Source organism: Drosophila sulfurigaster, chromosome 2L (genome assembly GCF_023558435.1).
Source record: "Drosophila sulfurigaster albostrigata strain 15112-1811.04 chromosome 2L, ASM2355843v2, whole genome shotgun sequence".
In the NCBI taxonomy this organism is placed as follows: Eukaryota; Metazoa; Arthropoda; class Insecta; order Diptera; family Drosophilidae; genus Drosophila; species Drosophila sulfurigaster.
The window spans coordinates 22946293-22965922 of record NC_084881.1 but is presented as its reverse complement, the minus strand read 5'-3'; the positions used below and the strand labels follow the sequence as shown (position 1 = coordinate 22965922).

At 37.6% G+C, this 19630-nt stretch overlaps 4 protein-coding genes across 11 annotated transcripts in view; 3 read left to right on the top strand and 1 right to left on the bottom strand.

Moving 5' to 3' along the window:
- LOC133843727 (dual specificity calcium/calmodulin-dependent 3',5'-cyclic nucleotide phosphodiesterase 1) overlaps positions 1-19630 on the top strand; it is a 99262-nt gene that overhangs the window by 71630 nt on the left and 8002 nt on the right. For 3 of the 8 annotated variants that reach the window (XM_062277413.1, XM_062277390.1, XM_062277405.1), the window contains 5 exons: positions 4038-4280; positions 6097-6667; positions 7639-7752; positions 8321-8383; positions 10028-10483. In XM_062277413.1, the coding sequence (XP_062133397.1) occupies positions 4038-4280; positions 6097-6667; positions 7639-7752; positions 8321-8383; positions 10028-10483 (1447 nt within the window). Of the gene's footprint in view, positions 1-4037; positions 4281-5948; positions 6026-6096; positions 6668-7638; positions 7753-8320; positions 8384-10027; positions 10484-19630 lie in introns of those variants that run through there. The other 5 variants (XM_062277438.1, XM_062277429.1, XM_062277447.1 and 2 more) reach the window with 4 other exon arrangements.
- On the top strand, positions 530-880 carry LOC133843859 (sperm-associated acrosin inhibitor-like). The gene has a single exon (XM_062277605.1). The coding sequence runs from the start codon at positions 582-584 to the stop codon at positions 810-812; it is 231 nt and encodes a 76-aa protein (XP_062133589.1). The 5' UTR covers positions 530-581; the 3' UTR covers positions 813-880.
- LOC133843865 (trypsin inhibitor ClTI-1-like) lies at positions 1518-1897 on the bottom strand. The gene has a single exon (XM_062277615.1). It carries the CDS (start codon positions 1840-1842, stop codon positions 1627-1629), a length of 216 nt encoding a protein of 71 aa, XP_062133599.1. The 5' UTR covers positions 1843-1897; the 3' UTR covers positions 1518-1626.
- On the top strand, positions 11470-13277 carry LOC133843832 (polycomb protein esc). The gene is made up of 4 exons (XM_062277574.1): positions 11470-11700; positions 11769-11902; positions 11978-12149; positions 12212-13277. Exons 1-4 carry the CDS (start codon positions 11638-11640, stop codon positions 13121-13123), a joined length of 1281 nt encoding a protein of 426 aa, XP_062133558.1. The 5' UTR covers positions 11470-11637; the 3' UTR covers positions 13124-13277.

Here is a 19630-nt window from a genome sequence, read left to right as displayed (position 1 = left end):
AAATAAACCCAACTAAATGACTAAAAAACAATTATAATTAAAAAATGAATATATATTATTAATCGTCAGCATTAATAAATAATTCTATGTCTAACATTTTAAACTCATTACCGATAAATAATTAATCCATAGGATAAATAAAATATCGTTAAATGTCCATCACTAGCAAAGTGTGAGAGAGCTCTATAAATTATCAATTGGTTGGCAACGCGACAAGAGCTTTAAACGTTTAGCTTTTTTCCGTTTTAGCAAAGCTATCAACAAATCGTATTTGCTTAAAACCACAAACAACAACATGGAAGAAAAAAATGGCTCAATGTCACACAAAGTAAATAAACCTACAAATATATTACTAATTTGTCGTTGTATAGATGTGTCCAACCACAAGCTCAATTTCGCTACGCAAACGAAAGCAGTAACCACAAATAATTATTGTGAAAAATTACCCATTCAATGCACTGGCGATAAGATAATGCCCCATGTCCCATGTCCCAACAATCAGGCTAGTCGAACCATGGAAAACAATACCCATGCGAGTCAGTATCAATTTTGAACAGCTTGTGGATTAACCTGTAGTTAATATGAAGTTCCTGGGACTCTTGTTGTTGGCTCTGTGCCTGCTGATGGGAATCTTCGCCGAGGAGATCGAGAAGACCGAGAAGCAGCCGATATGCCCCTGTTCGCGTAACTTGGATCCGGTCTGTGGCAGCAATTTCCAAAGCTATAACAATCGCTGTCTCTTTGAATGTGCACGCCGCAGTTTTGAGCGCCAAGGACGCAGCCTACAACTGCTGAGAAGCGGCAATTGTTAAAGCCGCTGGATGGATTATTCACAATATTCTTTTATTTATGAATGCAAGCATCAAATACAAAAAAAGAAGAGATTATCTAAAAAAAAATAAATAACGTACAAAATTAACTTTGTTGAACCGTGTAAAAACCCATGAATCATCAATGAATATTTGTTATATTTCTGCTTATCAGCTTGGCACTATACAGAGTGTGTTTTGATAGCGACTGACTTTATCAAGACAGAGACCATATAGAGCTATAAATTAGATGTACTCGAACGATACTCAACAGCGTTGCAGGGCTACATTACATCGAATTCTTCACTCATCCATCCAAATATAGAATTTATAAAAACCAACTTAATATAAATTAATCAAATGAAATCAAATTATCCACTTTAATTATTCTAACGGCATCCGCAATCCAATTAAGTGTGTTAAACCAGTTGAGACTTGAGCCAGTTTTGCAAACTTAATTTACAGTTAAGAGATGTTTGCAATTAATTAATGAAATGGAAATCATGAATTTCAAATGCAAATTTCGATCTCCTTAGGCGACCCTCTCAATTGAGTTCCATTTTAGTGCGAATGCAGCCCTGGCATATATACAAAATATATTATTTATTATTTTGATATTGTTGGCATTAGTTTTACTGATTAAATGGCACTGCATGAGTTAACACTTGAGTAAATAAATACGGACAGACACCGAAGGCAATACGTGTTCTATTTGCAAAAGTCTCTATTGTTTATTCAATTCTAGTTTCTTTGTTAACATTTCACAACAATCTGTGTCACAGCTATATCCACAATGATTTTGATTCGCCTCGATCCTCTAGCATTGTCCTTTCCTGGCTACGGACAGACTGCGACCTTGACGTTGAGCCGAGCAGCCCAACTCACAGGCATTGGGATAGGAGCGATTATCGCTACCACAAACCCAATCCAGATTCCTGGGGCAAGCGCAGAGGGGTTCGGCAGCTGGTTCAGTGCTGGTGCTGAGAGCCACCAAAGCCAACAGACAGAGTGTGAAAAGTGCGAGGAAACGCATGGTGTTTGTTGATTAGAACCTTTCAACTGGTTAGACAAGACTGAAGTTGTGCACAGTCGACAGCATTGTTTTTATATACAAACGAGTTGATAAAAATAAACTGAAACGAAGCTAACCCAAATCGCTGAGGGGAACTTGAACTTAATAATAAGTTGAATAAATTCAACAATTAAAAATAAATACAGGACTTTAGTATACCCTCTAATGCAGTTCGCTAGAAATTCTAGCTTTCTTGCAATTTGTTTTACACATATTTTTACAGGGTATATGGAAATCATAATCGAGAAAAATGTCGTGACATTTGACACCTTTATCTCGACAATGTAAGCAATTTATTCTATCGATTAGCATATGGGGATCAAAGAGTCAAGTGCGCAATACGCGAAAAATCACACAGAAAACTGAGTGTAAATTGTTGTGCCAGCTGTTGTGGCAATGACGTGAACGAGCTTAGCCATTTATTATGACTTTTTTAAGCCGATGTTTGCTGGGTAACCAAAGGATACCAAAAATTATAAATTGTTATGCAAATGAAATTTAAAATATAATAGAAACAGGTTTTATGTGTTGATACACATGGGTGTTTTATTAAACTTAATAACAAAACTGAGAAACATTCACTTCAGATACTTGAATAGACTTTAGCACTTTCCTTTCTTCACAAAATTGTTCTCATGACCCAAAAACTTTGACAAACAATTCATTTGGCAGGCATTGATGTAAGTATTACCATCACTGCCACAGACTGGATCAATTTCCTCTGAACAATAACAAGTTTGTACATTATCTCCAAATTCCGCATTACTAATTGCTAGCAAAGAACACAGGACGAACGAAAAGATAATCGGGACACGCATTGTGTTTATTGATCAGAACTTTAAAACCACTTTCTATAGACTAAAGTTTTATACAATCAACAACATTTTCTTATACTGAGAAAACGTAAACTTTACAATTAGTTTAAAAAAATATATACTCTAAAATATATTCGAACATATATTCAACTAAAGAAATTTAAAATAGAGAGTGTCTCAACTTTAACAACTCCGTCACACTTATAGTGTTAAATAATCGATTATTTTTATTAGCAAATAGAGATCAGTGTGTCGTATTTGCAATATGCAAAGAGTTTATCTGAAAGCTCAAACAATTGCTGTAGCAGCTGTTGAGTCTTGGCTGAAACAAGTTTAGCTGTCTATAAAAGGCTTTCAAAGCGCAAAAAGCAATTTCAATCTGAAAATTGTGGCCCACACATCCCAGGATGAACGAACAAAGCAAAGGGATAAATACTAAAGTAAAAGGAAAATTAAAAATAATGAGAAAGCCAAGAAAATGGGATCGCTCACAGCGCATTGCACGGATACCCTTTAATGTAATAATAGAGTGCACAGTGAAATCATTTGATTGCTTGATAGAAAGTTCTGAGTCATTCAAAGAGCATAATATTCATAGAAGAACTGATAAGCAGCAAATACCTTAAATTGTATTCCATTGACTAGGAAAGTGAAGCAAAAATATAAGTTGAATCTTATCATTTCCTGCAATATATGTGATTAAAAACTAGCTGCGAAATTAATTTAGATCTATTTTGTAAAACGCATTTTAAGTACGAGTATAATAAAAATAAAATCAATATTTATTGCAAACTTTATTGCACATTTATTAAATTTTATCTGAGCAACCTAATCAATGCCTTTTGTTATTTAGGGTTTATCGATTTGCTAGTCTACTTTTCGATTCTCGAGTGGATTCTTAGCACAAAACTATCTTTGCTGTAATGTGCCCGCTTCCCAGATCATAACCATCTGCAGCCAGTTACACACACACAAGACTTATATAATACAATATGCATAGTGTGTACTCGTTATACCCTTTCGACCCTTCTGGCAATGGGGTATAACAATACACTTTAGCTAAGCCTAACAGCATTACACGTCCACCCACATAACAACAAAACAAAAACAAAAAAAAGAGAAAGAATGAAAGAAAAAGGCTGATTTATGCAAGTGACAGAAGTGAGAGGAGTAGCCCCCAAAGGCCGTTGGGCACCATGTATATACTATAGTATGTATATATAAAAGACTATATACGCTTATGTTGGGACCTGTTGAAATGCTATTTTCAAAAGTACAAACAACGAGCAACAAAAATCCATTTTCTAAAGGCATTTTTTGCATATAATTTGATGCTTACAGTTGCCAGCACGCCAGAGACTCTGCCCAGCAAACGTGAGGAGGCGAACGCCGGTGGCACAGGTGGCAGCAACAGCAGCGGTGGCAGCAACATTGGTGGTGCGGCAAGTGGAACTGGAGTTGCGGGCAGCGGTGGTGCAACAGCAGCGGCATTAACACAGCCGGACAACGGTGAACCGAGCCCCACAAGCTGTGACCTGGGCAGCAACATTGGCGCCAATGCGACAATAAATGGTCAAGTGGCAAGTAAGTAGACGAAGCAACCACAAGATGTTCATATATGTGTATTATTTATAAGCAACTGGTCAACACATATTCATTTAAGGGCACAAAAGTTGCAATCTCTGACTGCAGCTTCTGCATAATTAAAGAACGAGCAGCAGTTGCTGCTGTGCTTGGTTGGTTTAGTTGAGATTTTATGTTAGACTTTTATTTAGGAATTTGCTGCTCTAACGGTCTAACAGTCTCTACCTGTCCAATTCAGTGGCAACAATTTAAGCACATTTTGTGTTGATTTTTGGCATGGTGAACTCATTAAAAGCGTGAGTAAAAGTAACATAAAACATTTCATCAGCGAACGAAACTCAAACACGAGCAGAAACTTGAGACTCGCAAGTCGAGACTCGATAAGCAGCTCTCCGTCTCTCAAATGGTTTCAGAAACTGGCATCGCAGTTAAGCAGAAGGAATCTCGAGTGTAACATAAATTTAAGTGCAGCATAAAGCGAATTTTATGCGAGTCCTTCAGCGTCAGTTAGAGGAGGAGGACGAAGAGGAGGAGAAGGATGACTCGCATACAAGCCAAAGCAACGAGCTTGCCAAAAAAATAAATGTGCTGCAGTTAACAGTCCAAGTGGGTGGCGCCACCAAGTTGCCGGTTCGCTACTTGCCGCTTTGCCGGTTGCCACATTGACGCCCCAGGAGCCAAGGCACTTGAACATTTCTTTCGTTCCTTTTTTTGTGTATTTCCCTTTTGTTTTGCGCATCGCGCTGTAAGTTGCCATTCGCAATACCCAAAACGCTCAGAGCTCAGCTCTTAGCCAACAGATAAATCTTTTGCAATTTACGCTTAGATCTGAAACAAAACGAAGCAACGTAAGAAGAAGCAGCTTCGATTTACCCTTGCGTCATAAAGGGAGGTCAGTGCATGGCCTGAGGCCTGAGGTTTGGTTGGGAGGGGTGGGGGGGTAAGGAATACTCAGTGAGTCGCTCGCTCGTTAAGCAGTTACATTTGCACTTCGGGTTAAGCTAAATAAAGAATTGGTATGCTACAATGAGTTTAAGTCATTGAATAAATTATTGATTTATTTGCCAAGCCAACGAGAAAGAGTTGAGTTCAGTGTGCCGCAAATATGGAAATGTTTTGATCAAATTTTCATACATCACTCGATTGATAGGATTTCAATCTGATTTTCAAAGATAAAGTGCTATCGATTGATGTACATGATGTTATCAAACTTTAAAAATGTAGCAATCGTAATGCAGCATATTTCGTATTTGCATATTTTAACGAGCTATAAATTTTTATTTTCTTAACAAAAAAAAATATTTCATTATATTATATAAAACAATTCTGCGTTTTTAGCTAAACAACAAAGGCTATTTCATCTACACCTACAGTATATATTCATTTTATAAATAAAGAATAAATATACTAGAAATGCAGTGTGTTGTTATTATGTAAATCATTCTTTGCATTTTTAGCTAAATACGCTAAAACGACAAAGGCTTTTTAGTTTTTTTAATTTAGTAATCTATAATAGAAAATAAATACTATATATAAGAAAAATAGATTAAGAGCACAGTGTGTTTTTATTATGTAAAACATTCTTTGCATTTTTAGCTAAACACGCCAGAACAATAAAGGTTATTTCATATTTTTTTATTAAGTAATCTATAGTTTAAAATGAAAACTAAATATAGATTAGAAAAGCAGTGTGTTTTTATTTAGGGATATGACAAAATTAAACGTTGACGCTATATTGAATCACAGTGTGTGCTATTCAAATTGTCAACCAACTGGAAATAAAGATTTTACTAAACGAATAAAATTTCAATTGCAGAACACGGCTCTCTCACCATTGTACGTCGATCGAATAGTCGCAAGAATTTCACACAGATCGATTCACAAACGCAATCAATCGCCTCGCCCTCCTCGGCCAGCATCAGTTTCTTCCAGACGCCGCTAAGTGAATCGCTAGCGGAACGTTTAAGCGGTGCCCGAGGCACCAACGGATCCACAGCGAGTGCTGAAGGCGGCCATCAACTGTCATCATCGTCGCAATCATCGTCGGCAGCAACAGCAACAGCTACAGCCACAGCAACTACAACAAATTCAGCCGATAAAATGCAGCCCTCGTCGCCGAATCAAACGAATTTCGCAACCGATAATACACAAAACGCGAGGTCTACCGAGCGACCCACCTATGATTACAGACTGAGTCGCGACACTATCGAATATCCGAATTCAATAAGTCTCGGTGCCATGGGTTCAGTACAGGATCCTGGTTTTGATAATCACTCGGCGGACAATTCGGCCGAAACGGGCTCAAACGTGTCGTTAACTGGTATTTGGGAAACGGATAATTTGCCATCTGTCGATACGCCAGATGCTCTCAATAAAGCAGCAATCAGGTGAGTTTTTATACCCGCTACCCATAGGGTAGAAGGGTATTATAGCTTTGTGCCGGCCGGAAATGTCTGCCTGTCCGTCTGTCCGATTGAAACACTGGATCTCGTAGACTATAAGAGATAGAGCTATAATTTTTTCGACACCATTTGTTATGTTTGCATTTTGACACACCCACTTCCGCCCCCGCAATTCGACAAAAGTCTAAGCGTAATTTTAAATCTAAAATCGCGAATTTATATAGAATAATAAATATAGTTTTTGCGATTCCTGAAAATGTGGTTGCGAGATAAAAATGCTCGAAGTTATGGTAATAAATATGGTAATAAATAAAATAAATAACGCATACCTAACATACCAGGGAGTCTTAGTAAATTTGGTATAATTTTTAGTATATTTGTTGTATATTATTTTGGTATATTTTGAGTATCTTACAGTCGAGCACACTCGACTGTAGCTTTCTTACTTGTTATATTTTTAGCACTGTGCTTAAAATTGATATAATTTCTCAAATGTATCATTGAAAATTTAAAGAAAATCAATTGGCTTCTGTAAATCAAATAGTATTGCAATTTATTATTATTTTAAATTGTTTAATACAAATATTATAAATCACGAGAATGAAACTACAATTAATAAATTATAATATGTATATCCAAAAAGAAAAAATCAAATAGCAAATAACTGTAAGGAACTTCAATAAATAGTTTTTTTTTGATTTGAATCAATTTGAAGATTTCGATTAAAAATAAGATTCACTTATTTATTTAATAAACAAATTCATACTAACTATTTCGACAAAAAAAAGATATTTGAACTAATTTTAATCAGCACAAATTAAATTGTAAAAAATTACTACAAATTAATTTGCTAATATCTAAAAACGTATTTGTCAATTAAGTACGTAAGATTACATAGCAAATTAACCTTTAGTCTGTAATCTCTTTCCCCAACTAATCGATACTTTCTCTCACAGAATACGCAGTCTGTTGCGGCGCATGGATCATGAGACCGTCGCCTACGAGGACATGCAACGTAATCTGCATTATGCAGCACGTGTGCTCGAAGCGGTCTTCATAGACGAATCAAGGTAGGTGAAAATTTTGCATTTATGTTTTGTTCGCACAACTTGTTGGTACCACTAGTTGTGCCATTTCTCTAACCAACAAAACAAATCTAATCATGAACCGGCAAAAAACGAAACTAAATTTACAAAACAAACAACAAATTAATTGCAAAAGAAAATCAATTTGCTGCGCGCTTTCGGGGATCATACTACAACAATTGGTTGAGGCTTTATATAGTGTATACAATTAGTAGGTTTTCCCATTTTCTGTATAATGCTGCGTAGTTCGAACAATAATTGAATTTTTGCATTCGGATTGCACACAAGGCAAGCTTCAAACAAAAGTCTCATCTACTATTGTGTTTCGCCATCGGATCTCTTATAGCATATCTATACCAAACATTACATACTATACTACTAACTACTATTACTATATTACAACAAACTTATCATATGAAAATCTATCACATACTTTTAGCTAACAACAATTTCTGTCTATTTTTTTTTATCGTTTTTCCGTTTTACAACTTTCACACGTTTTTATATACCTTTTTTTTCTTTTTATATCTGTGTGTGTCTGTTGTTTGTGCAGAAGCCCCACATCAGGTAAAAGTAAATTGGGGCAGATTGCGTCTTCATCCGTTGACAGCGAAGAGTAAGTCTTTATAGAGTCAACTTGAGCTTTGGTTTTGTCGTTAACTTTGTTGATTTTTAACTATCTCTCTCTCTCTGTCAAAATCTCTCTTTCTATTTCAACTCCTCTTAACCTCAACGCGTGCTCACATCAACTACAAAACTTACTTATCCCACCCCTAAATCAGAACAACAAAAACAACAACTACTCTTCTATTCACCTCATCATCCAACTCTTTCTTTAACTCTCCTCCTCTCTCTCTATATCTATCTCTTTCTAACTCTATTAACTTTCTCTCATACGTTGTAGTGCTATTTTCAGTTGATACTATGTCGAGTAAACTGAATACTCTACTAAGTTTTATTGCCTTGCTCTGCAGTATCGCTGCAAAAATAATATGATTGCCATCTCATCTATCCTCTCATCTATCCCAAAAAATTCATAACTAATAAATGTCATTTTAAAGTCAGAGAACGCGTGTATTTTAGAGAAATAATATATAGTTTAGTGGAAACTTACTACTACAGTGTACATTATCAGTATGTTATCTCTACTACTACTCAGAATCGTGTGATATATAATATTTGCGTATATTATTCTCCTCCCCTTGCAATCAAAGCACCGTATCAATTGAACGAACTCTGTCTCACTCTCTGTATATCTTTCTCAACTGTGTCTCTTTTTAACACTCAAACATCAAAAGCTCTCGGTGTATTTGTTATGGTTGTCTCTAATTAGTATCTTGAAGAAGTTGGTCCCAGTTAATCCCCATGATTTCGCCAGATATTGACATCTGTCTTCGCATCATCTATCTTTACTTCTCGCTACTCGTTACTACTTGTTTACTGTACGCTTGCTATAAAAACAGAAAACTAAACGGTTCTTTTTTTTTGGTTTTATGTTTCATTTGGAAAGCTAAAAAGCAAAGTACAGTCACACAATGAATAGTTTTTATTATTTACAACCACACAACCAGATAGTCTCGAGCTTTCAATTAAGTGCCCCTCCCCTACTTCGTCTGTCAATCACACACAGCGTACATTTATTATGGACTCCATTAAACGGATACATTGGAACTGGCTGAATTCATAGTATACTATGAATTATTCACAACATCGGGACACGATTCTTCGATTTGCATAGGATTTGTTGTTTGGGGGCGGTCTGTTAGGGGCGTGGTTTGAGGTTAACTATAACAGCAAAAACAAAATGTCGACAATTCAATTTGTCGAAAGTATGCAACACTTTTTTATTCGCCTGAATTGAAAGTGAATAGAATTTCACTTCGCTTTTGGACCAAACTAATCCACTCACACTAATGACTTTTAAAATCAAACAAGAAATAACCACAAATAAAAAGCAAAACCAACTGAAAAATGTAAAAAAAAATATTGCAAAAAACACTTACCTCTACTGATGTGTACTATTTATTTGTTTCTTTCTATTGCCAACCATATTTTGAATACTATCAAAAACACACACACAATAAAAAAATTGCAAAAAAAAACCAATACGTCAACGAACGATCCGGCAACTTCTTTCGTATTACAAAATATTTGTTTGTCTGTATCGGTTTCGCTTTTACTCACTGCCAACTGCTGTGCGAAAAAACACTTGACTGCCCTACTCACTCCCTCTCACACACATGCAACTATGTGTGAACAGTGAGTCCACGAAACAGTGCAAAAATCTCAACAATAACAACTCCAGCGGCAGCTGCAGCCTCAACAAGGCAGCAACTGAAGAGACCGAAGCTTCGGCATCAGACAATCAAACAGAGAGCATAGAAAGCCGCACAAAAGGTGTCTCTTTAGCGCCGCAAACGCACAGTGGTCCAACGGGTCCGCCAGCATCGGCCAAGGAAACGACAGAGATGGCAACAAAACCGTTAGAAACCGTTACCGAATCCGCACAAGAGGAGCACACAAACGCGACATCGGCGGCGACAGGGTCAGAAACCGCGGCGACGACGACAACAACAACAGCGACGACGGCGACAAGTGAAGGCGGCGCTGGTCAAAGTGTTTCCAGCAGTAGCAGTTGCAGTAATAAAGCGACCGTTCAGCGACAAAGACGCCTGCGCACTCCCGTCTGGGCGAGATCAATGTCGACGAATAAAACGTACTAGCAAAAATGGTTTTATTACTCCCTTTCTCTAAAAAAAAAATTAGCGTAATTTTGTATGCATTTTTAGTTCATGTACAAACTATTTACCGTTTTTGCGTTGTATTTTACGTTGTTTCGTTATGTTAACCAACACTGCCAGAACAAAAACCAAAAACTACTCTGTCTCTCTCTCTCTCTGTCTATCTCTGTCTCTCTCCCTACTGTCTGTCTGCCTTTCTAACTTTCTGCCTAAAAATCTTGAGAAATGTCTACGTGCATTTTCTGCTGCTGTAAATACTATGACTATGTAGATCCTGTCTACTATAATACTGTTTTGTTCGCTTCAAACTACTTATATATTATATGTGTAAATAAATGTACTATAAGCTCCCATTTATTCAACACTTCCCCCACCCTCTTTTCAGCGCTCTCTATACTGTTGCCCCCCTTCTTAACCATGTGCTGCGTTTTATACATTTGATACATCAATTTCTGTATATGCATACGTTTGTAAATGTCCTTTCACTGTTTTACCTTTGGCATGTGATCGTCCCGCTCATCTTTAAACATATACAACTTGTTAAACTTTTAATTATTTTTCACTTTTTGCTTGCGCATGCCGAGTACTAAAAGACTTCGCGCTTCATTTATTTAACCGCTATCCCGCGAGAACTGAGCTATTTAACCGTTACTATCAAGGGTGACACTCTCGTTTTTACTACGATTGTTTAAGCTATAATAATCGATATTACAATTTTTGTATTTTTAAATGAATCATTCGATTTTAGGAGTGTTTGAACCTTTTTTCCATAATTTTCGGAAAAGCTTCGCGCTTTAATTTTAATGATCGTTGGTGTAAATGCGCTGTTAAGCATTACAGAAAACGGTTATCGTGCAGTACAAGGGCAATGTTCAGTTATCGAAAACGCTGCTGTTAACTGCAGACTACGTTAACCGTGAAGCACAGCGGCAGTGTTAAGTTATCGAATAAGCAGCTGTTAACTCACAAAGGCACTGTTAATGATCGCCTAGTGGCAACGCTGACCGCGTGTTTTGCCGCCAAAAAGTGGACAAAAACATAGTTTTTAGCAGATTTAAATTGTTTATGTAGCAAACAGTGGTTGCCAAACAATTAGTGGAGTGCCCGCAGTGTTCTAAACAAAAACGCCATGAGCAGCGATAAAATTAAAAATGGCAACGAGCCCAACGACGAATCGGACGAATCATGCGGCGTAAGTTTTGTTTGTGCTCTCGATGCACTAAAAGCAAACTGAAAAATTAATGTCCAACAATTGAATAGGACGAATCGGCGAGCTTTACCACAAATAGCACCACATCCCGCAGCAAATCACCGGCGTCGAGCACGCGCAGCAAACGACGCGGCCGACGCAGCAACAAATCGAAGGCCAAAAGCGGCGCTGCCTACAAATACGAGTAAGAGCGAAAAAGGGAACGCGCATATTTGTTATGATTGCTATTTCACTTACACTGCACCCTACAACTAAACAGCTCGCATGTTAAGGAGAATCATGGTGCAAACATATTTGGCGTCGCCTTCAACACGCTGCTGGGCAAAGAGGAGCCACAAGTGTTTGCCACCGCAGGCAGTAATCGTTGCACCGTCTACGAATGTCCACGCAAGGGAGGTTTAACTTTATTGCATTGCTATGCGGATCCAGATGTGAGTTTGGGAATGAAGTTCATGGACAATCTAAACTATAAAATGTATTGTTAACCTTGCAGCCCGATGAGGTATTCTATACCTGTGCCTGGTCTTATGATCTAAAGACTTCAGCTCCTTTGCTGGCCGCCGCAGGTTATCGGGGCGTCATACGCGTCATTGACATCGAACAGAATGAGGCTGTGGGCAATTATATTGGGCATGGTCAAGCCATCAATGAACTGAAGTTTCATCCACACAAACTGCAGCTACTTTTGTCGGGCAGCAAGGATCATGCCATACGCTTGTGGAACATTCAATCGCATGTTTGCATCGCCATCTTTGGCGGCGTCGAAGGACATCGCGATGAAGTACTCTCGATAGATTTTAATATGCGTGGCGATCGCATCGTTAGCAGCGGCATGGATCATTCCCTTAAGTTGTGGTGCCTCAACACTCCCGAGTTTCAGCACAAAATCGAGCTATCGCACAGTTTCAGTCAAGAGAAATCAACTCTACCATTTCCCACGATTACCAAGCATTTTCCTGACTTTTCCACACGTGATATACATCGCAACTATGTGGACTGTGTGCAATGGTTTGGCAACTTTGTGCTGTCCAAGTCATGTGAGAATGCTATTGTTTGCTGGAAACCGGGGCAGCTGCATCAGAGCTTTGAGCAATTGAAGCCCAGCGATTCGTCGTGCACGATTATTGCTGAATTCGAGTACGATGAATGTGAGATTTGGTTTGTGCGCTTCGGCTTCAATCCGTGGCAAAAGGTGATTGCGTTGGGTAATCAACAGGGCAAGGTTTATGTGTGGGAAATGGATCCCAGTGACCCGGAAGGTGCTCACATGACCACACTGCATAATCCACGCAGTGTGGCAACGGTGCGTCAAATTGCCTTCTCACGGGATGCCAGTGTGCTCATCTATGTGTGCGATGATGCCACTGTTTGGCGTTGGAATCGACGCACTGCATCCGCCCTCTAGAACGGGGCATATTTTCATTTGCTAACCACAAACCAAATCTCAACGTGGCCAAAATGCATCTCTGCGCCTAGTTCCTAGTTATTAACAATAAAATTGCACAAATTTACTTTGTAATTGCCGAAAATTTTACATTTAAATCGAATGATATTCCAAACTGTTGTATTTCATTTTATTTATGGATTATATGCTGAAAAAAATCGAATTTAAAAATTAAACAAAATTATTTTTAAATTTATTATATCCTTTACAGAAACTGTCCTACTGCCAAGCCAATAAAATAAAAATATTGATGATGTTATCGCTGAGATAAAATCATTATTAATAAATTAAATGGTTAAAGAAGCTTAAGAAAAAAATTTCCATTGAATCTAAATCATTTTCTGCACCAATTTGATATCATTTCAATAACTGCTTAACGAAAAAAAAAAATCTGCATTTCGAGCGACCTTCATTTGTTGACCATTTGGCCACTTATTTATTCCCCCAACACTTTCATCACCACCCACTCAAGCAATCAGCCAGCTAATTGAAAACGCAGTCAACTGCATACAATGATATCCGTAGACACAACGGATGCTGCAGCAAAAACTCAATTTTTTCCACCGCTTCCCCCAAATTTAATTAGCGTGTGTGCAGTTTGCCAATTAGAGATGGGAGCTTGAGACCAACAAGGAAAAAATACTGTACGACCAGTATTTAATACCAAGTCACGCGCGCATAACTGCTTAAAAGCGCAATGTGACCGTTAATTATATATATTCTGAAATTGAACTTACTATCACACTGTTTGCTCTGCGCCAATTAAAGTCGCGCTTTAAAAAAGTATATACAAAAAATGAACAAAGTGCCACTTTGCTGTCCCATGTTGACCATTTTCTAATCGCGTTGGTGAATCACAACCGCATTGCATCGCATAACAAACGACCAGTGCCCATTGACCGACCGCCATTTGTATGCATTGCTGCACTTGAGTTGGAAGGAGCAATCGAGGAGCCGGGTGAGTGAAACAAATGCGACGAAATTGAAACTGCCAACACTCTGCCAAGGATGCGATGAAGCGGCAAAAACACAAGAGCGCCGGCATCTAGCAAAAGCAATCTAATCCAATTCAAGCTGAGCCATAACAGCTCCCAACAGGCTTATTAAGGGACAAAGTGCCGCAACGCTCTTTATGCACTTGCGCAAGCAGGAAAAGGTTTAAATATATGGAGTCTAGACTGTTTAAATATGGCGTACTGTTATACTGGCAATGCTAAGCAAACAAATTTTAAACAACTTCAAGATGGTCGACTGTTATACTTGCTAGCAACTTGTCTTAGTGCAAATTATTTTATGGCTCAAACTGCTTTCGTATAACAGCAATTTACTTAAAAATTACTTGGCAGCTCAACTGTTATACTGAAAGTCTTTGAACCTTGTCTCGTTGTTTGTACAACATTTACATATTGATAAAGAAAATTAGATAAGATATTATTTCTATAGCGCGCGTCGTAAAACCGAAATATTTATTATTATATTTTTGGTATGCGCTGTGCTGATTGCTGATTGAGTTTTTTTTTATATTTTTGTGCACTCTGCTGCGCATCTCTGCTGTTCGTTCTTCTTTGTTCCCAACATGCGTTGACCGCCCATCCCTTTCATTTCTAGTTCTTCGTTTGCTTGGGAAGGGAGTAATTAGCCAAGTTTGACTTTGTCGCTTGGCGGTAATTTTGTCATATTTCTAGCATCTTTGTTACCGTTTGTACGTTTGTTCTCTTCTGCTTTTTGTTTCGTTATGTCTCGTGTGTGAACAAAAATACTAGATGCAACTCAGCCACCCAGTCCCTAACCTCGAACTCCTCCACTGGCACCACAGTCTGTCGCAGCAGCTCCACACATGTGCTCAGCTATGCTCGCCATAGCATCATCAGCATCAACGACAGTGACAGCAATAAACGAATCATACGCTTGCGGTTTGTCTCCCTCTCTCTTTCTCACTCGCTGTTATTTTGTTGTTGCACTCGCCAAAAACACAATTACCCTCACCCCGCGAGAACAGTCATTCGACAATGATTTGCGTCTTTCGACTCACTTACTCTCACTCACACACTCTCTCACACTGTCGCTCTGTTTGTGTCACTCACACACACACACACTAAGCACTTGTCAGCCAAAAATTAATCAAGCTAACGCCGCAGGACAAGTCACTTGTGGGCGTCTTCTGCTGTCACTTGAATACCATGTTAAACATGTGCGGATGACACCAAAAATTAGTTTAGCATGTCATTTGTGTCGCCCAAAAGAGCTCGCGGCTCACAAAACCAAAAACTCCTCTTAAGCCCAATGACGTTGGCTTCCTTGGCGCCATTTGGGAGTAAGTCTTAAGCTCGCTAAGCTCTTAAAAGCGAAGTGTCCTCTTACTCTCACTCTCCCTTTCTTGCTCTTTTCACTTTCACTTTTGCTTCATGCACTTGGTGCCATTTCATTTGCACAAATGACTTTTAAAGTCTCCAGAGCGCTGACCAGCAGCTTAATAAACTACAGTGCCGCCAAGAAAAAATGACAGTGGCCTCTCCACACTCCACCTCTCAAGCTGCACCTTGTAGATTTTCATTCATAGCGCAAAGCCAAAAAATCTCCAAGCTCAAGCGTCGTCAATACACCTTGTAGACTTTTGATCAGCCCACACTACCGTCCCCTAATGTCGTTTCCCCCCTTTGAAGCTTATCAGCTAATTTGTTGACGCAATATTCGCTTTGTTTAATTATGATAAAAACCAAAAATAAAAAGAAATAATAAAATGCAATAAAAAAAAAAAAAAAAAAAACGAAAGAAATCAAAAATGATTTTGTAAAAAATCGAGTTAGATATGCGCGAGTTTGTGGATGGGCTCTCTTATTATTATTATTATTGCTGCCGTGTCGATATCAATTGTACAAAATTCACAAATTAAATGCCATTTGCGGCTTCATTCATGCCGATAAGGTGCCAAATGATTTTAATGTCTCTTCAGTTTTTCAACTCGTCGCAAACAACGCGTGTGAAAAATGTGAACAAAATACAACGCGCATTTCCAATAAATCATAATTAAAAATCAAATTTATATATAAATAATATAAACAAATTGTCTTCGTCATGCTGCAGCAGCGAGCAAAACCTAAAAAGTAATTATCCAATGTGTCATTAATACAAATTAACATTGATTTAAAGCAGCACACATTTATTGAATGATTCATTTGAGGTCTGGAGGGCCAGATCAAATTGCAAGTAATTAAAACGCGAAAATTGAACTGAATACAGAGAGAACTAGGTCAATTTGCTTCTTTTTTTTTTTGGCTGGCCAAATACAAGTTGAAGGTCGCAAAACTGTGTTGGCCAATTTATATGGATAACGCCTCGCAGTCATCAATCATCTTTCGCGTCAATTGGGAGACGGGGCCCAATAACTGACCCAAAAAACAGACCCAAGAGAAAAACCCACAACGCACAACAGTCGTCGTCGACATCGTCGTCCCCCTTTCAATAAAGGCCTAATATTGGTTGTATCTATTTGGCCAAAAGGAAAATCAATAATAAATGATGTTAACTGCCAATTTTTGCCACATAAGCAGCAGCGTCAACGCTTTGACCGTAGAGACGACAGCCGCATCAAATTCAAAAGGACCTTCTGTGTCCTGTACTATGCCAGAATGCCACTCGCCGTTGTCCTTTGACAACAACAGCGAAACAATGAACACAAAACAACGAACGCAGCTACTACGATGACGATGTACACACACTTTAATCAGTCTGCCCCCCAGGCAAACAATGCTTAGCGAGGGTCGCTTAATTTGTTGTTCTTAAAGGGAACAATTCAAAAACAAAAAAACAATTTTTAAATAATACTATTGAATATTGAGTGAGAATATAAAGGATATAAAGATGTCATTTGGTGAAAAACAACTAGAAACTGAACTAAATACTAATGGTCAAATAATGGATAAAAGAAAATAAGTATTAATTATAGCAATTGAAGTAAATTTTCTATAAATAATATTCAATTATGCACAAACAATGCCCAAAATATTGCATAATTAATTAATAAATCAGTTGCTTTAGAAAAATCAGGATTCCGCAATTATTATAGGATAAATTAAATAAATACTTTGATCATTTCATGACGGAAAAAATATAAATTTGTAGTTCAGCAAATGCTGAAAGATGGAAAAGTGGAAAAAATTTTCAATATTTGCAAAAAATAAATGGGCCAAAGAAATGTCGAAATTTCCTATATACATTTATTTTTAACTTTAATATTATTATTATCGTAAAGAATATATTTTTTGGAAAATGCAAATTCTGTATAATCTAGCTAGGAGAAAGAGATAATTAATTTGCTGTGGAATTAACGGCCTACGTTTTCACAATATTTTAGCTTTTCTCCCCCTCTCTCTCCAACTTCTCGAGCAGCTCTCTAGAAGCAGCATTCCCAAGGTTTTCAATCTAATGATTCCGCACACGCAATGGTGCTTGTTCCTGGCTTTTGTGATGTTACACGCATGTCCTGCCAAATGGTCTATATGGGAAGCTGGGGGGGGAAGGGGAATTTCAAAAGCCCCCGGTAAACGAAAATCATTGACAGAAAACAATGTCAATTTGGCAGCAATTTCCCGTGTACGACGGGGCGGCAATGACAACGGCGGCGATGACAAAATGTGCCTCAGGCATTTTTGTGCGACGGGCACAGGAAATTGCACGCATAACTATTAAGTGGCATACTATACTTTTTTTTTGTAGAGGGAAGGAGAGATGGGAATCCGCATTATCATTTGTGTTGTGGCCCGCTGCCCTCAAATGAGCCTTAAAATCAAGACACAAGGCCACAAAACGGTTCGCTAGACATTTGACATTTGAGGCCCAAAAAATGGCTAATGGCTTTAAGCTGCAAATTGTTGTCTTAAGATTTGAAGACACATTTTTGTACACAAAAACAAAAGATGAGATTGTTCTAGTCGTGACATATAGAACTAACCGAAATTTAAAGGCAAGAACTATGAATGTACATTTTAGAATGCTTTATAGTCGCTGAAATTTGTATACAGTGCACATTGTACACAGAATAGTAAAATTTTTAATCCCGAAAATAATTTCTAATGCATTTTACATACATTAAATATATAAAGTGTTATTATATATAGTCCACTAAAGTAATATTTTATATGTTTCTAATTACTTGTTTTCTGTTAGCACATCTTCATTAAGTTAAAGAATCAAATTTTACATTATATTGTAGTACGTAAATGTCGGGGACTTATTTACTATATATATATTTTATATAGACGTAGAACAATTGTAAATTAAAATTTTCTCATTAATTCTAAGCTCAAAGCGCACGGAAGTTTGCAATGTTTTCCAGTGCGTCACTCGAGGCGCGAACTCTCCACTGAAGTGTGCGAACGAGATGGCAGATGGAAGTGTACTCAGCTAAAGTCTTCCATTAGTATCTTGGCAACCTGTTGCCTCTCGCTTTTGCTCGCGTGATTTCTAAATGCACTTAATGCGAGCTTTTATGTGGCAATAACTGCAGCAATTCATTTAAACCAAACGCCGTGTGCACGCAACAAAAATTCGAATTCCGAATTTGTATGTTTGGAATTGTAATTGTAATGAAATGCAATTGGAGAAATAAACAAAACTGAAAACAGTTTTTTCCTCTCCGCTCTCTCTACCTGTAAGATAGTGGGAGAGAGAGAGAGATGTGGAGATGGGTGTGGGCAGGTGGCGACCTCGAGTCCGACGCCATCTTGAGATTCTTCGCTAGCATGCAAAGTCATTAAACACAATAAAGGCAAAACGCCAAGGCTTAAGAAGTTAGAATTTGAAAGTTTTCGACTGCCGAATACGCGGTAAATACAAATGGAAAACACAATAGGAAATATAAATAAATTATATTAAATAAAATTATACAAATAATTTATAGAATTTTATATTATTGTTTGCAATACTTTGCAATTATTTTCCAGCTAATATATTAAATTTTAAATTAAATTAATATATAATATCATTCCTTCATTTATTGTTTCTAGAATAACTTTAGAAACTACGACATTTGTATAATGTTTTTTAAGGAATTTATATACAATACTGTTTTTAAACTTGATTCTCATAAAGAAAATAAATGTACGGAGGCAAGAAGTTTCATAATAAACTTTTATAAAACTTTAAAATGTGCGATCTTAATCTAACACAAGTTTTCCTAGAAAAATTGATAGTTCTACGAGCTTTGGTTTTTGAGATTAAACTATTAATACAAGCGGACAGACAGATAAACGGATGTCTGTAGTGTTTATATTATTATTTAGACTTCTAGTTTTTGTCACTTGTCGATTGTGAGTTTTTCATTATACCCTAGACGTACGCTTTTGACTGCCGGGCATCAAAAGAAGGAAGTTAGCAGCTGTGGAAAGCCTTTGTGCTCGTGACGTTGTCGTGTTTATCAGGCCAGGATATAGCTCGAGTCATGGCTCTATAGTTGCTGCCACGAGAGTA